The 14,655-nt window shown below is 37.9% G+C and overlaps 1 protein-coding gene across 11 annotated transcripts in view; it reads left to right on the top strand.

Moving 5' to 3' along the window:
• Window positions 1-14,655, top strand: part of CADPS2 (calcium dependent secretion activator 2) — a 368,843-nt gene that overhangs the window by 337,049 nt on the left and 17,139 nt on the right. For all 11 annotated transcript variants that reach the window (XM_068165287.1, XM_068165334.1, XM_068165325.1 and 8 more), the window contains one exon: window positions 8,275-8,382. In XM_068165287.1, coding sequence (XP_068021388.1) covers window positions 8,275-8,382 — 108 coding nt within the window. The remainder of the gene's footprint in view (window positions 1-8,274; window positions 8,383-14,655) is intronic.

Here is a 14,655-nt window from a genome sequence, read left to right as displayed (position 1 = left end):
TCAGCAGTTCCATACTTAACTATATAACACCTGCAAGCTTAAATTAATTATTATTTTTAATCCATGCATATTAAATAAAAGGAAAAAAATCTGTTTCTGGAATGTGTCATTTTGCTATCTTTATATTCCCCTTATTCATAAGGTAAAAAAGGTTAACATTTCTGTTTGGATGATGTTTTCAGAATTTTTTCATACTTGGTTACATGTGGACTTTTTGTTGAGTTATATAAATGCTCTTGTGCTTTGTAAAAAAAGAACATAAAACAAGGACCAATCTTCAATTCAAAGGAATGATCTCATATCAAATACCTCTTGGTAATACATTGTGCTGTGAAGCTGCCCCCAAAAGGCCCTTGGTGAGGCTCTTAAGATTCAAAAGCCTAACAAAAAGATTACTGAACAAACTAGAAATTCCCTGACTTCTTTCAGATAACATGAAAAACTCTCAAAAATTACATGGAATACCTGTGAGAAGGAGCTGTAAAAGTCTTTTACCATTTGCTTGTGTGCATTGAAGTTTACATCAAAGATGAAACCGTAAAAATACCTTTACCACACGCTCGGGGCAATACTGTGAGTCCGGTCACACAGGAGGGGTGGGTGCACTGCTCCAGAGACAGGAGAAAGCACAGTGAGGAGGTGGGTGCTGGAAGCCTCATTGACATTCTAACATTCACTGAATGCTTGTGTCTGAATAGACAGACAGATTATAGACAGGCAATCAGTATTCATACATTTTTACAGCCTTTTTGCTTTTCAGCTACCCCACATACAACTTTCACGCAGTCCAAGATGTGCACTATAGTACTAGAGCTGCAAACTATGGGAGTACACAGTACTTCAGGGAGGCTGTTTCTACGACCATATTCCAAGTTCTGGAGGACTTTTTCCTGGCTTGAAGGAGTTTGGTAGTCTGGGGTTTGGTTTTGCTTAGTCATTCTTCTCCTTACAAGGATGTAGTTGAGGCTAAGAACAGACATTTCTGTCACAACTGTCAGTGGCTGTCGAGTCTGAACAGGGTCTAAAATCACCAGTTGTGGAAGTGCAAACTGCAAAGGGAGGCTGTAAGTCATTGCAATACAAGGTCATCTCCTGTGATCAACTGAAGTGAGAAGTGGAGAGAGGGGTGGTGCAGGGTGAGGAATTTAAACAGAGCTCTTGATCATGTGATGGTAACCTAGTAAGACTCCACTGAAGCTAATTAAATGCCTCATGTGGCTGCATTTCGAACTGACAGGGTTTAAAACCTATTTTTCTCCCTCATTGCAATATGTCTACATATGTGGAAGTGACATAAAGGTGACCACAGTAAACCTCTTCCTAGAAATAATGAAAGATGCAAAAAGGATAACATTTTTTGGATGATTGTTGGTCATTTTCAGGAAATGGTTAACTCTATGAATATTAAGAGGAGACTTAGATATTAAATAGTTGGGCACAAAGATGCACACTCCTCAGAAGGCATCCTTCATCTTCACAGGGCCAGAGAGGGAAATATAGAGAGAGACTTGCAGTTCGTTTGGCAGATGTTAGTAAAAATGTTGCTGTGTTCCCATACATTCATTAATCATGCCAGACAATTATGAGAATAATTCTATGAAAAAAGAGTTTAATCTTCTTTTTAACCTGTTTAAGAGAACTTTCAGCACACTCCTCCATTTTTCAGAATGCTCTTTAGGAAGTGGGACACAAGGAGCACTCATTGCTTTCGCTAACCATTACATATATGCACACTGTGTATGTTTTGGTAGTTGAGACACCAACAGAAATAACCATACAAAATAACTCAGACTAAGAAGTGGCAGTGATGACTTACAACCTCCTGAAAATAGTAATGAAAAAACATAGTTGTTGTTATGGTTTTTTTTCTTATTAATTGTCACAGTATGCTGGGCTCTGAGGTGAAAGAAATGGTGGCTGCTGTGCCCCTCAAATAAACCAAATGTTCAGAGGAAAATAACACAAGCATTACACATAGTACGTGAAGAATGCAGTTTATTCTCTTTTTAATGCTGTTTCAGTGTTTTGGAACACAGAAACCAATTTAGATTACTTGAAAAAAACCAACAAACCACCAAACCCACCAAAAAACCCAACTCTCACTCAAATCCACTGTAACTTTTTGTCAGTTTGTCTTAAAGCCCAAGCAATCCTTAGGAGATGCAGAAGTACAACCTGTCTATTTTTTGTCCCCCCAATATTTTGTTCACAAAACCAGTTAATTAATGATAATAGAAAAAGAATGCAGTAGAATTGAGGCAGGGGAAATGTGTATTGTTAATCTCAAATTATTATTATTCCTCAGTCATGTAGATAATTTCATTGTGTTCAGTTTCTTATCATGTAAGTCAGTTTTGCACACAAATAATTGTGTATCTAGCTGGTCATTTCTACACACATTTGCCTCATTTACAAATATAACCAGAGCAATTACTCATACAAATTGAGCATCCAGTTACATGCATATGTATATACTGCTTTTTGTTCAGAAAGGTATGTTTAAATCCCTTTGTAGGAGCCAGTAATCTATGCCATTTATTTAGAGGGCACAGAAGGAACCTAATCCTCCCTCACTTCATGTAGGCCACCTGTCATACCAAGTGCAGAGAGGCCATTTGAGGGACCCAGGGTTGACAGCAGTGCACAGCTCACACAATGCCAGACCTCTTGCTCCGCTCTTGTCTTTATGTGGGGATCAAAGGTATGAAAAGGGGCCTCACACATGTGCCAGCATTTGACTTACAGGGTCCTGTTGAGGCCAGAGTAGGAACTCTTGCCTCCTACGAAGCAGATACACATTAGGACCTTCCAGATACCTCCATTTCTAAATATCACACTTGTACTCTGTGGCCTTATTTAGCTGGTTTTAAGAAGCAAACGACTCTTTCTGGAAAAATCAGTGTTTATTCAGGTGTAACCATACTGTGCCATTCATTTTTAAACAGCATTTTCATGGATACCTCTGTTTAAAAATAAAGAGCACAGAACAGTCATTATCCTCATGCTCAGGGCCTCTGCCTTCCTCCTCTGTCCACTCAAACCTGGGAACTGGCCCTTCTGTTTTGAGATCTATAAAAACAAGCTGTTGCAGAATTGGAGGGAAAGTCCTGCATTATCTGTTTTAAGTCAGCAGTATTTTTGAGATACCTCATAAAGGCAGATTAGAAGGATGGCTGCTAGTCAGTAAGAAAGTTGAAGTAACATAGTGGAACATAGTTATTTTTGAGGGGGAAAAAAAGGCATATTTTAATATCAGATTTTGCCATAGGAACTCTGGCTTTCCAAAGACCTTCCACACTGCAGAATCAAGATCTTGGTGCAGGCACTTGCACGCCTGTGTTGCTCCATGAATGCAATGAAACTACACATATATGAAAAAGTGTTTGTGTGAATTCTTGCAGAATCAAAGCTTAGGTTTCAAGATACACATCCAGTTTTGCCAAGGATATTTTTTGTCTATAATAAGATGTTCTAGAGGCAGGGAAAATGCATAATATTTTGTCATTTAAGCAGAATACTATTTTTCATAACTGATTATACAAACAATTCATCCTCCTGCCTGTGTTGTATATTTTGATTTGTAAAAAACATTTAGTATCTTGTAATGAGTACAAATAGTTTCTATAGAAAAAATTATTTTAATGATCTTTTAATTCTGCCATTCCAAAGCACAAGTGATGAGCCTTGCAGTATTTAGAGGAGAAGTTTCAGGCAGGGAGATTTTCCAACATTCTCTTTTATTTGGTGGTGGGCACTGAATAAGGAGTTCCTCTGTTTCTTACAATAGCCCCCTCCAGCTCATCACTCCTTTTCATTTCATTGTTATATCCATGCTGTAGTTAAAACGTCTCCCTCCAAGATGCAGGGGAGGGGAAGGGGGTGGTGAAGAAAGCAAGCACAAAATGGGAAGAAGTGTGTTATTATGTAGTTGCTCTATAACATCTGTTCTCGTCTTTGGTAAAATTAGAGAGTTGGGGGGGGGGGGGGTGGGGGTGGTGCTAGTGCTAATATCACTGATATAAGTTTGTTTAATACTCTCTGATGCTAAGAAATGTTCTGTGACAAATACCAAAGTGAGAATAAACATAACTCAAGTATTTACAAACGTACACAGGTTTTACTGAGATTTGTGCAAACTGTTGCATTGCAAAAAGCTGCACAGAAACTTAGGTGTGTCTCTCCTGCAGGAAAAGGCTAAGAGTGGCAGTATTATAGACCTTTCAGCAGCCAAATACGTGAAGGTCTGGAAATCAAGGCAATGCAGCACTACTTTAGATGCATCAGGGAAATTTTGCCAGTGGGAGCAACGTGTGTGGATCGTAATACAGATACTACACAATTTGGAAAGCTGTAACAATGTATTTTAAAATATGCCTTCTTGTTAAGTCTACAGTATGATAGAGTTTTCCTGTTTAAGGGGGAAATGTTAAGCTGGTGCTTCTTTATCTGAATTTGTTGCTATGAAAAAGTGCCTGTTGATCTGGACCCACCTACCAGTGAATAGTAAAAGAGACAACCTGCACCTGTGGGATTAGGTGCAGCAGCAGGAAGTAAGAGCACTTGCAGTATATAATTAACAGGGATTTTTTTTTTTTTCCCAAACAGCATGTTCATCTTGCCAGGTTAACTAGTGATTAACCCTAAAAAAGAATGTGCTGAAGCCTACACCCTTGTTTAAACTCATTCACTGGCCAGTGTATTCAGTTACTTGTGTAACCAGTGACAAAGTAACCCTATTTACAACTCTTCGTTTCCTGGTATTTCATTTGATGTCTTTGTGTTTCCTGCTTCTCCATTCATCTCTTTGTTTGGTTCTCTTTCATTTTCGGATAGGCAAAACATCTTGTCTGCTGTTCTGAATAAAACAAACCTACAATAACTTTTTATCATAAAAAAACACTTTTTTTTTTTTTTACTTTTTTTACTCTTTTTTTTTTAACTTGGGGAAGTTTTCAGACAAAATATCTTCAGACAGAATATCTTATGCAAATAAGTACACCAGGTTGCATTCTTCTCCCAAAGATGTGCAACTAACTCTGTCCCATTCATTTCACCAGATGTTCTGCCAGAGATTCAGAAGAACAATATTTTTTATATTGAATGTAAATGCTCAGACTGCATTGCTTAAATCTGTCTTAATACTAGTAATGAAATTCCCTCTGTGACAGCCACTTAAAATGCATCTCAGTTTCTATTTGTTTGTATTTTGAAGTACATCTAATTGCTTAATTGTTGTTTTGCTTCTGGTTTTGTGTTGTTTTATTTTACATTAACCTGGTGGGGGTTTTGGGGGAGTTTAATAATCCAAAATAAAGCAATAGAGGATCATGTAATCAGAGGTTCCCATCTAATGCATAATCCCTATTAAAAGTAGTTAAAACATGAAATATATAGCAATAAGCTTGTTTTGATGGCTATAATAGCTTTCACTTCCTCATTTACATTTAGAGAAAACAAATACATTTGATGCATGCAATGTGGAAAGATAATGAAGTGTTTGATACAGTGTTGATTCATTTGATGTTTGATGTGTTTTGCCCACCATGCTCAAAGACAGTTACCTTGCAATGATTTTTGGTGAGGTTTTAAAACAGAGTCATACTGTTGCAGTATTGATAATCTTCCTTACCCAGACATATTTGTACCATAGGCAGACACTGTTTAAAAGGAAAATTAATTTTTTTTTCCACAGCAATTTCAAAGATAATTATCCTGCACACATTAAAGAAGGATGAAGTGTTTTAAAGAACTGTAATTCTAATTGGTAAATGTCACCAGCTGTTGCAGTTACTCTTACTTGTGTATATTCTTTTAATTATTACACTCCTGTGCCACAAGCTACATGAAAATACATTCACTAGGTGTGAAATTCCCATATGTGACAGCTTCAAGACTAGGTAAACATCTCAAAGATAAAGGGAGAGTTAATGCTGATGGGAAATGTTATTTTTCTAGCTTTGGCTGTCTGCAAGAGGAATGAACTTAGTAAAATCAAAAGATTGTATGAATCAGAGAACCATTTGGGTTTACCATTCAGTGGAAGCTCTGTTTATCCTTTTGAATACATATATCCAGGAACTATAATCAGCCTTTCATTTGTTAGATTATCTCATTCACCCAAACTTGGGGGATTTCAAAATGTTTTCCCATTATTCTCCCAAGTTAAAACTAGCCCAATTCCTGTAAATTGCCTGTCAGACTTTTTTTGGCTATATGCTTTTGTACCATCAAAAATGAGTATACTAAGGTAAGATACAGAGCTATCCATTTTAAATCTGCTTCACTTTGTGATTTGGTTTAATTTTAAACCATTTCTGACACATTTTAATGAAAGCACATTTTTGCAAAGGAAATTTATTGATTTCCATGAACCAGGTTTTTCAACAGAAAGCTATTTCATCTGTTTTAATCTTATATTTTTATTTCTATGCTTAGGATCAAGTTGTATAACTCAAATGTACCTATAGTCCTCCTTTCCTCTCAAGAGTTTCATGTAGGACCATATATACGTGATAAATTTTTTTGAAAGAGCTTTCATTGCCTCTGGAATGATCAGTCCAAATGTGCAGGAGACATTTCAGTTTTTCAGTGTGAGTTTTCCACGTTTAACTGTCACTTTTAAGAAGTGAAACTGCCATCAATGCATATGTATAAATGTGAAAGAAAACCTTCTTGTTTTGGATCAAACTCCTGTGTGTCCATGGTCGAATGAGGAATAAAGAGATGAAGCTCATGATCCAGGAAGTTTTGCTCACTGCAGATTTGAGGGGGAAATGCTCTCATGCTGTTATTGTAATGACAGTTTCTGAACAGATATTAGTTTGGACATGTTGCACCTTTCCTTCCATCTTCTGTGCAGACTCAGTCATGTACAATATAATATATTACATCAAGATAATAAGGAATGAGAAAATGTAAAACTCATCCACTTGTAGACTAGAAAATACATAAATATTTTAACTATATGAACATGTTTATGCATACAGGCTTTTAAAATATGCTAAATATTTTACAGCTTTGTGCTTATGCTGTTTTCAGAAAGTAACAGCTTCTGACAAACAGAGATGATTTATGTCTGGGAATTTAAGGACTGGGTATAGCAGCTTTCATCCTGCTTTCCTAGAGCTGTTACTTGCTCAGTTCAGAATCAGACTTAGCCAAATCTGAATCCTTTATAAATAGCTTTGTGCTAAGGCTTGTGGTAAAGTACTATAAAAATTAGCTTCCTTTCACATGCCATGAACTTCAAGAGCTATTGTTTGGGAGCAAGCGATACTTTTACAAACTTGCTTACCAGAGAACATCTACAGAAGACTTTCTGAAGTCTTTATTCTTGGTTCTGAAGGGTTTATTCTTGGTTCCTGTTAGAGAAAGGTGAATGCCTGAGTGTCTCTGCATACACTGCCAGGGAATGGGACGCTGCAGGCCATTAGGGGCTTTAGTGGGGAACAGCATTTTGTGGCTACAGAGGACCGGAAGTCCCAGCTTGGTAGGAGAGAGTAGTTTCAGCCATCACTCTGGCTGTCTTGATATAGTATCACATACATACGACATATCCTAGCCTGTCCCATGTTTCAGAGTGCAGTATGGAAATCGTGCCTACTCTGCTATTCATACAGAACATTGATTGGTACAAGACAGGAACCATTTCAGCCCTTGCTCCTTCCCTACTCATCCTCTGAGCTGATTGTGCCAGTGCAACAGAAAAATAGGGCATCAGGTCTACTCCCATACCAACCTTTTTGTGTCACTGATCTCAGTGAAATGCTTGAACATCTTTTGAATCGGAATTCGTAGAAGCTAACCTCAAACATGAAATTCATCTGTACATTGGAAGCAAATGACAACAAATCTCAAGCAATGAAAAAGGAACAGAATGCATTTTTAGCCATTTTTTGAATGCCATAACAGGATCTGGACCTTGAGCAGCTATGAGAGCCTCACTTAGAAAAAAAGGGGAAAATGTCCAAGCTTGGCATTGATACCACCAGAGTCAAAACTTCATTCCATTACATATGGCAATGTACCTTTATGACTCAAAGCATCCATAGATTGTAAAACTGAGGACTTCATTAATAATGAACCCTCCTGAACTTGGTAACTAAACCAGAATTCACAGAAGATTTAGTAAATACAGTTTATACATGCGTGAACATTGTAACATGATCTCAATTTTCATTATGCCTAAGTATAACTTCTTAAAAGTCTCAGTTGTTTAGTGATCTGTCTCTCTCCCTTCCCACTGCTTTCTCCCCTTGCTCTATGTCTCCACAGAAACCAGGGATGGATCTAGCAGACACTTACATTATGTTTGTTCGACAAAACCAGGATATACTTCGAGAAAAGGTCAATGAGGAAATGTACATAGAGAAGTTATTTGATGTAAGTAACTACCACTGCAAAGCTTGCCAGTAGCACTACTGTGTCAGAGGGGATAACATGCTTTTGGTGATATTCAACAAGCCATTAAGGTCTTCTTGCCTGATGATTACTTTCATGTTTTATCTTCAGCTGCCAAGGATGGCCTTTCCTTAAATAGTATTGGATGAAACTTTTCAAATGCTAGAAGACATAAACAAAATTGGTAGAACATTACTATTTGAAATAGTAATATTTTCTCTGCAGGTAGTCTAGTTTTATTCCATCTTTTGATTTTGAATGTGTTAATGGAAAAAAAATTGGATTGCTGCAGTTTGTGGACTTCATTGCAGACCTAATTTCCCTAAGCATGCTTCTATAGAGAAAGAGGCTCATTAAGCAAGGTATGGCTATGAGTTTGACTGGTACTTTCATGGAGTGACTTTTAGTTTAAGATTTGTAATTTCTTAAAGTTGCCTAAACATTTGTTGCATTCTCAAACTCATGTACAATATTCTAATCCCTCCTCTGCAAATTCAGAGTAATCCTTGTCCCCATCCCCAAGGCTCACACACCTGCTAGCCAGGCTGTACCTCTGCAATGATTTCCCTCAGCTTCAATACTGGCTTCCACAGCCTCTCTCAACTTATCCCTTCATGCCTGTTCCTCCTATTTTTTATCAGAAATTGTCTCTCTGTTTCATTGTATGAAGAATTGCCATTAGCAACTCTCTTGGGCATATTTCTGCTCGTTCAAGTTCTGACTCCTAATTTATGTTTGGTATGCACCTTTCTTAGTTGTCTGAAGGAGAATCTGTAGGAAGATGAAATTGTACCTTCTGTATAAATTCAAATGCTACGTATCTGTGTCTAAAACAAAAGTTGTTTTATTACAAACTTGGGTGGATTTACATGACAATGATGTCACAGGTATGTAAGAATTTGAACAAGAAAAGAAGTCATCTTTTGCACTTTGCCTTTCAATTTATTACAAAATGAATTCTGGGACATAATACAGACTTTGAAATACATTTATTTGTGTGTCATCTCCCAGTTTCATTTAATTATGCAAGTTACAGCAAATGTTTTCATAACAGCAATTCACAGCCTTTACTGTGACACTACAGTTGTGGCAGTCACAGAAGGTCCCATAACATAGACTCTCAGCCATGGTATGTCATGTCAGTGTTTGTTGTTTGTTAGACTGGGTGGTCAAAATGAGACTTATCTCTCAGATTCTGTATTTCCAGACACTCCCAGGCAGCTTTGCAAAAAAAAAGAGAAGAAAAGAAAAAAAAAAGAAAAGTATCATCTGTTTTAATAAGCTAAGTGCTAATATGTGTGAAAAGAATGATTTTATAAAAGCTTTGATGCCCTGCAGGGGTAGAAAAATTATCATCCATCCAGCTGGCACCTTCACAAAGTACTAAAACCATATTAGCAACTTCTGCTTCAGTTTGCTTTTGCACTGAATCTGCAAGCATATGTTTCGTTCTCAAGTTTCTGTTTTTTGTTTTTCTTTTGGGTTATTTTTGCTTATGTTGTAATTTTCTGAATGTTAATAAGATTATGTGCCTAAAGCCAAGGCTATCTCTCACTAGAGAGACTCCATTGACTTTGTTGGACTTTGTTGATGAGTGGGGTTGGAACAAGACTTAGGCTATGTCCATAGCAGTAAATTGGCCAAGGCCTGGACATAAGCCTGAGAGCTAGCAAGTGACCATCCATATCACTAAGTCATCAGCATGGTTACTGGGGGTGATTTTGAGTTAGGCCAACTAGCACTATGCTAGGGACAAGGCCTCAGAACAATTTGGTTAGCACGGGTCCAAGTTTCATTTCAACAATCCAGCTTTTGAGCACAATGAAAAATTTCCCGTATAGACACAAGTCATGACAATGTCGCCTGCCTTTGAGATACAAAACCATTCTATCTCCTTTTACTCAGTAGTATGTATTGTGTGCTGTCAGGGTCAATGCTTGTAGCTGTGAGAAAAGAAAAAAATGATATACATAGTAAGTATTCTGTGTATCAGATATCTATTTGTATCTTTTTTGTTGCTGTTTTTCTTAATACATGTACAATGGTGTTACATTTCCACACAAGGAGATAGAACCTACTGGACAGATTCACATAAATGCATTAACAAATGTGTAAGGTGTGTAGCATGCAGAAATTTAAGACAAAGACATCTCACTGTGATGACTCACTTTTTGTAAGATTAATTCAGATTTACAGCAGTATGGTTGGGCAAGATTTTGAACATCAGTTTTAGAAGTGTTTTTCAAATCCCTGGTATAACAATACCTAAGTATTGTTTATAAATTCAAATCTATTAATCTGTATTTAATCTATTAAGCTACATTTCAATAGAAAGAATAAAATATATTCCCATTTCTGGGTAAATATACTTCAAGCCATTCGACTGGCTGCAGTTGGTTTCTGCTTAAAAATGCATCAGCCAGGCAAAATAGGGAAAGTGCATGTCTGTGCTTCAACCAGGGATACATCTAGTCCAAAACTTAGAATAAATAAAATCCAGACTATTCTCTGTGCTAGAGGTGTTGGTTATAAATATATTCGTTATAGTTATTATTTATATATTTTATGTATATTTACAGTTATTATTATTAGTTATGGTTATGAATATAGACAAGATCAATGGAGACACAGTCTCAAGCTGCACCAGGGGAGGTTTAGGCTGGAGGTTAGGAAGAAATTCTACACAGAGAGAGTGATTGCCCATTGGAATGGGCTACCCAGGGAGGTGGTGGAGTCACCATCTCTGGAGGTGTTCAGGAGGAGACTTGACAGGGTGCTTAGTTGCATGGTTTAGTTTGTTAGGTGGTGTTGGGTGATAGGTTGGACACAATGATCTTGAAGGTCTCTTCCAACCTGGTCTGGTCTGGTCTGGTCTATTCTATTCTACTCTATTCTATTCTATTCTATTCTATTCTATTCTATTCTATTCCTAGAAATTTATGATTACAAACTATGCATGAATTTCATTGACTTGGTTCAGGGTTGCTGTATACTAACAGCTATTACAGTAGCCAAGAGAATGGCATATCTGTCATATGAAGTAATGTACAATAGCAAGGAAGATAATTTAAGAGTTGTGTTAATCCAAGTATAAATGTCAGAAGTTTTCTATTTTACCTAGTGGCAAACTATGGAAAAGATAAAATTGTGCATTGTTTTCCACTAGTGCTTGATAAGCCTGGAAAAGCACTGACACACTACACATAATGTGAAAATCAGAGAATTTGATTTAAACTTGTTGTATGAATCCTTACATATGAGAGAGGCTAAAATCTTCAGGGGGCTTTGAAAGAAGTTGATGGGGTTTACTGCACTGTTTCAAAAGTATTTAAATCCTATGCCTCAGTACCTCTGTTGATCATGCAGCAGAACTGAGGTGATTACTTTTTCCCTTCCTTTCCTCTGAAAAACTTAACTTCTAGGTGCATTTCATTCATATCTCTTCCAGCAGGAGTATAGGCAGCATGCAGGACAACATGGCCTGGCACTCTTGGTAGTACTGATCTCTCCTAGGCCAGTGTGCTGTCTTCCTGCTCTCAGAATTAATCAAGATTTGTAGTCACAAAGTTTTTGCTTGACCAGTTTGTCAGAAACACTTCAAACTTTTTGTCTCCCTTTGAGGTCTGAAATATGGTCTTCTTCCTAAGATCAGCTGGGAATTTTACTATTGAGTTCCATTCTTTTACAGAAACTTGGGTCATTTATCTCCTACTGTCATGCTGTAGCAGCTTGTAGCTGGGGGTGGGGATAGGTGTTTGCTTTTTTGTTTCTAACGCCCTGGTACTTAAAGAGTATTAGAAAGGTTTTGTAATATGTTGTACATATGAATTGTCTGCAGTAGCTCTGGGTTAAATGTCTGCTCCACAGTTTTAATTCTGGAAGGCTTAGTTCATTGAATTACCCATGTGATGCCTTCCAATCCCATAATCCACTCAAGTAAACTAGGATAATGAAGTTACACTGGGACTAGTTTCTCTAATAAATTCAAATAAAGCAAACTTTTCCACCATTAATGCTTCAGAGACTCAGGTAGATTCAGTGCGTAACAACTAAACCATGAAAACAGGCACTGCAGTGTTTGTTTGGTGATTACAATGTTCAGTTATGATTAAAAGCATCACCCTCAGAAACTTTTGTAAGTTTTAATCACTTAATCCAAGAACTCAGCTTTTAAAAAAATGTTTAGTACAACATTTTAGAAACAAAGTTTTTTCGTAACCAGTATTTGAAGAAGACTTATTTTCAGAAAAGGCTGAAAAAGGAGAAGTTGGTGAATAGGAAAATTAATATTTAGACTAGAATTATGTAAAATATAATTCACAACAACCCCATGCAGAGCTACAGGCTGGGGTCAGAGTGGCTGGAGAGCTGCCAAACAGAAAGGGACCTGGGGATACTGATTGACAGCCAGCTGAACATGAGCCAGCAGTGTGCCCAGGTGGCCAAGAAGGCCAATGGCATCCTGGCCTGCATCAAGAATAGTGTGGTCAACAGGAGCAGAGAAGTCATTGTGCCCCTGTACTCAGCACTGGTTAGGCCACACCTTGAGTCTTGTTTCCAGTTCTGGGCCCCTCAGTTTAAGAAGGACATCGAGACACTTGAATGTGTCCAGAGAAGGGCAATGAGGGCCTCAAGCACAAGCCCTACAAGGAGAGGCAGAGGCATCTGGGATTGTTTAGCCTGGAGAAGAGGAGGCTCAGGGGAGACCTCATTGCTGTCTACTACCTGAAGAGAGGTTGTAACCAGGAGGGAATTGGTCTCTTCTCTCAAGCAACCAGCACCAGAATGAGAGGACACAGTCTCAAGCTGCACCAGGGGAATTTTAGGCTTGAGGTGAGGAGAAAGTTTTTCACAGAAAGAGTGATTGGCCACTGGAATGGGCTGCCTGGGGAGGTGGTGGAGTCACTGTCCCTGGAGGTGTTCAAGAGGAGATTGGATGTGGCACTTGGTGCCATGGTCTAGTCATGAGGTCTGTGGTGACAGGTTGGACTTGATGATCTTTGAGGTCTCTCCCAACCTTGGTGATTCTGTGATGCTGTAAAACTAGAATAAATCTAAAATGTTAGTAATTATTATTAAGGCCTCTCTTGTTTATAATCTTCTTGATGGATGATATAAGACCATTTGTGCAGCTGTCAAAGAACAGTGCTGTGTATCTGATGGCAAAATTACGGTTGTAAAGAATATCCAGCTATGAAATTCCCCTGGGATCTGGCTCTAAATCAATGGCAGTTTTACCAATAAGATTAATAAATGCAGTGCTCTGTCAGGTTATCATCACTGACTGGACTATTGGTGTTTCAGTCTGAATTTTTAAGATGGGGACTGAACTCCTGAGCATTTTTTAAATTAGTTAGATTTAGAAATGGAAAGTTCATTCCTTTAAAACAAAGCTGGATTCTGGTAACAAGCCAGCTTGAGGAGAAAAAAAAAAAAAGAAGGAAAAAAAAAACAAAGTTGTTTTGCACAAAACAGTGTTTAAAACATCAATGCAATACTTACTATCTGTAGTTCCTAGGTTCCGCTCAGGTAGATTCTCACATTCTTGTACCTGTTAATTGCGCGCGAAGCGTGGATATTCTTCTCTGCACACAGAGCATTTTCATTGCAAACATTTTCCCTGAAAAAAAATCCTTCTTGGTTTATTCGCCATTAAAAGCATTGTCCTAAAGGTTTTGCTTGTGTTGGGTCTGTTGTGAAAAATTTGTAGTGTAAACAGGTATGGTTCCTATTTTATTAAGACTATATATGCCATGAAGTCTTTATGTAATAATTGATTGCTTCTTTGAGAAACAAAGAATGGTTTAAGAGAGCACTTTTAACACATTAGTGTTTAGCTGTTGATAAATCTTAAAGGTTTTACAATTATTTTTAGGCTTCTATTCTAGGAGGCCCATGCACTACACACAACAGTCAGAGTGTACATGCTGGAAAGCTCAGTCTTGGCAAACAGGTCCTATTTTATCTGGTGCAAGACGCCACCTGTCAGCAGATGTTGATGGTCCTGATTGCCCATCTTTTCTGGGTGTTGTGATTGCCCATTCTTTCTGGGACTTAAATTGGTGTGATGTGTCTGAGTAGTCCTGTTGGCTTCACAGGGACTGCTCATGTAGGGGAATGTCTTCAGGGTTGTGGTCTTGTGCAGGCTATACAGGGTAACAATTCAAGAAGCAGTATAAGAGATGTTAATGGCAGGGAACTCATACAACTTTCTTTGGAGTGCAGAAAGATTGAATGCCTTTATGAGTCCTAGAA

Source organism: Melanerpes formicivorus, unplaced genomic scaffold (assembly GCF_026170545.1).
Source record: "Melanerpes formicivorus ecotype bairdi unplaced genomic scaffold, bMelFor1.0.p_v2 SCAF_3, whole genome shotgun sequence".
NCBI lineage: Eukaryota > Metazoa > Chordata > Aves > Piciformes > Picidae > Melanerpes > Melanerpes formicivorus.
The sequence above is the reverse complement of the archived record's forward strand: the minus strand, read 5'-3'. Positions and strand labels throughout refer to the sequence as shown.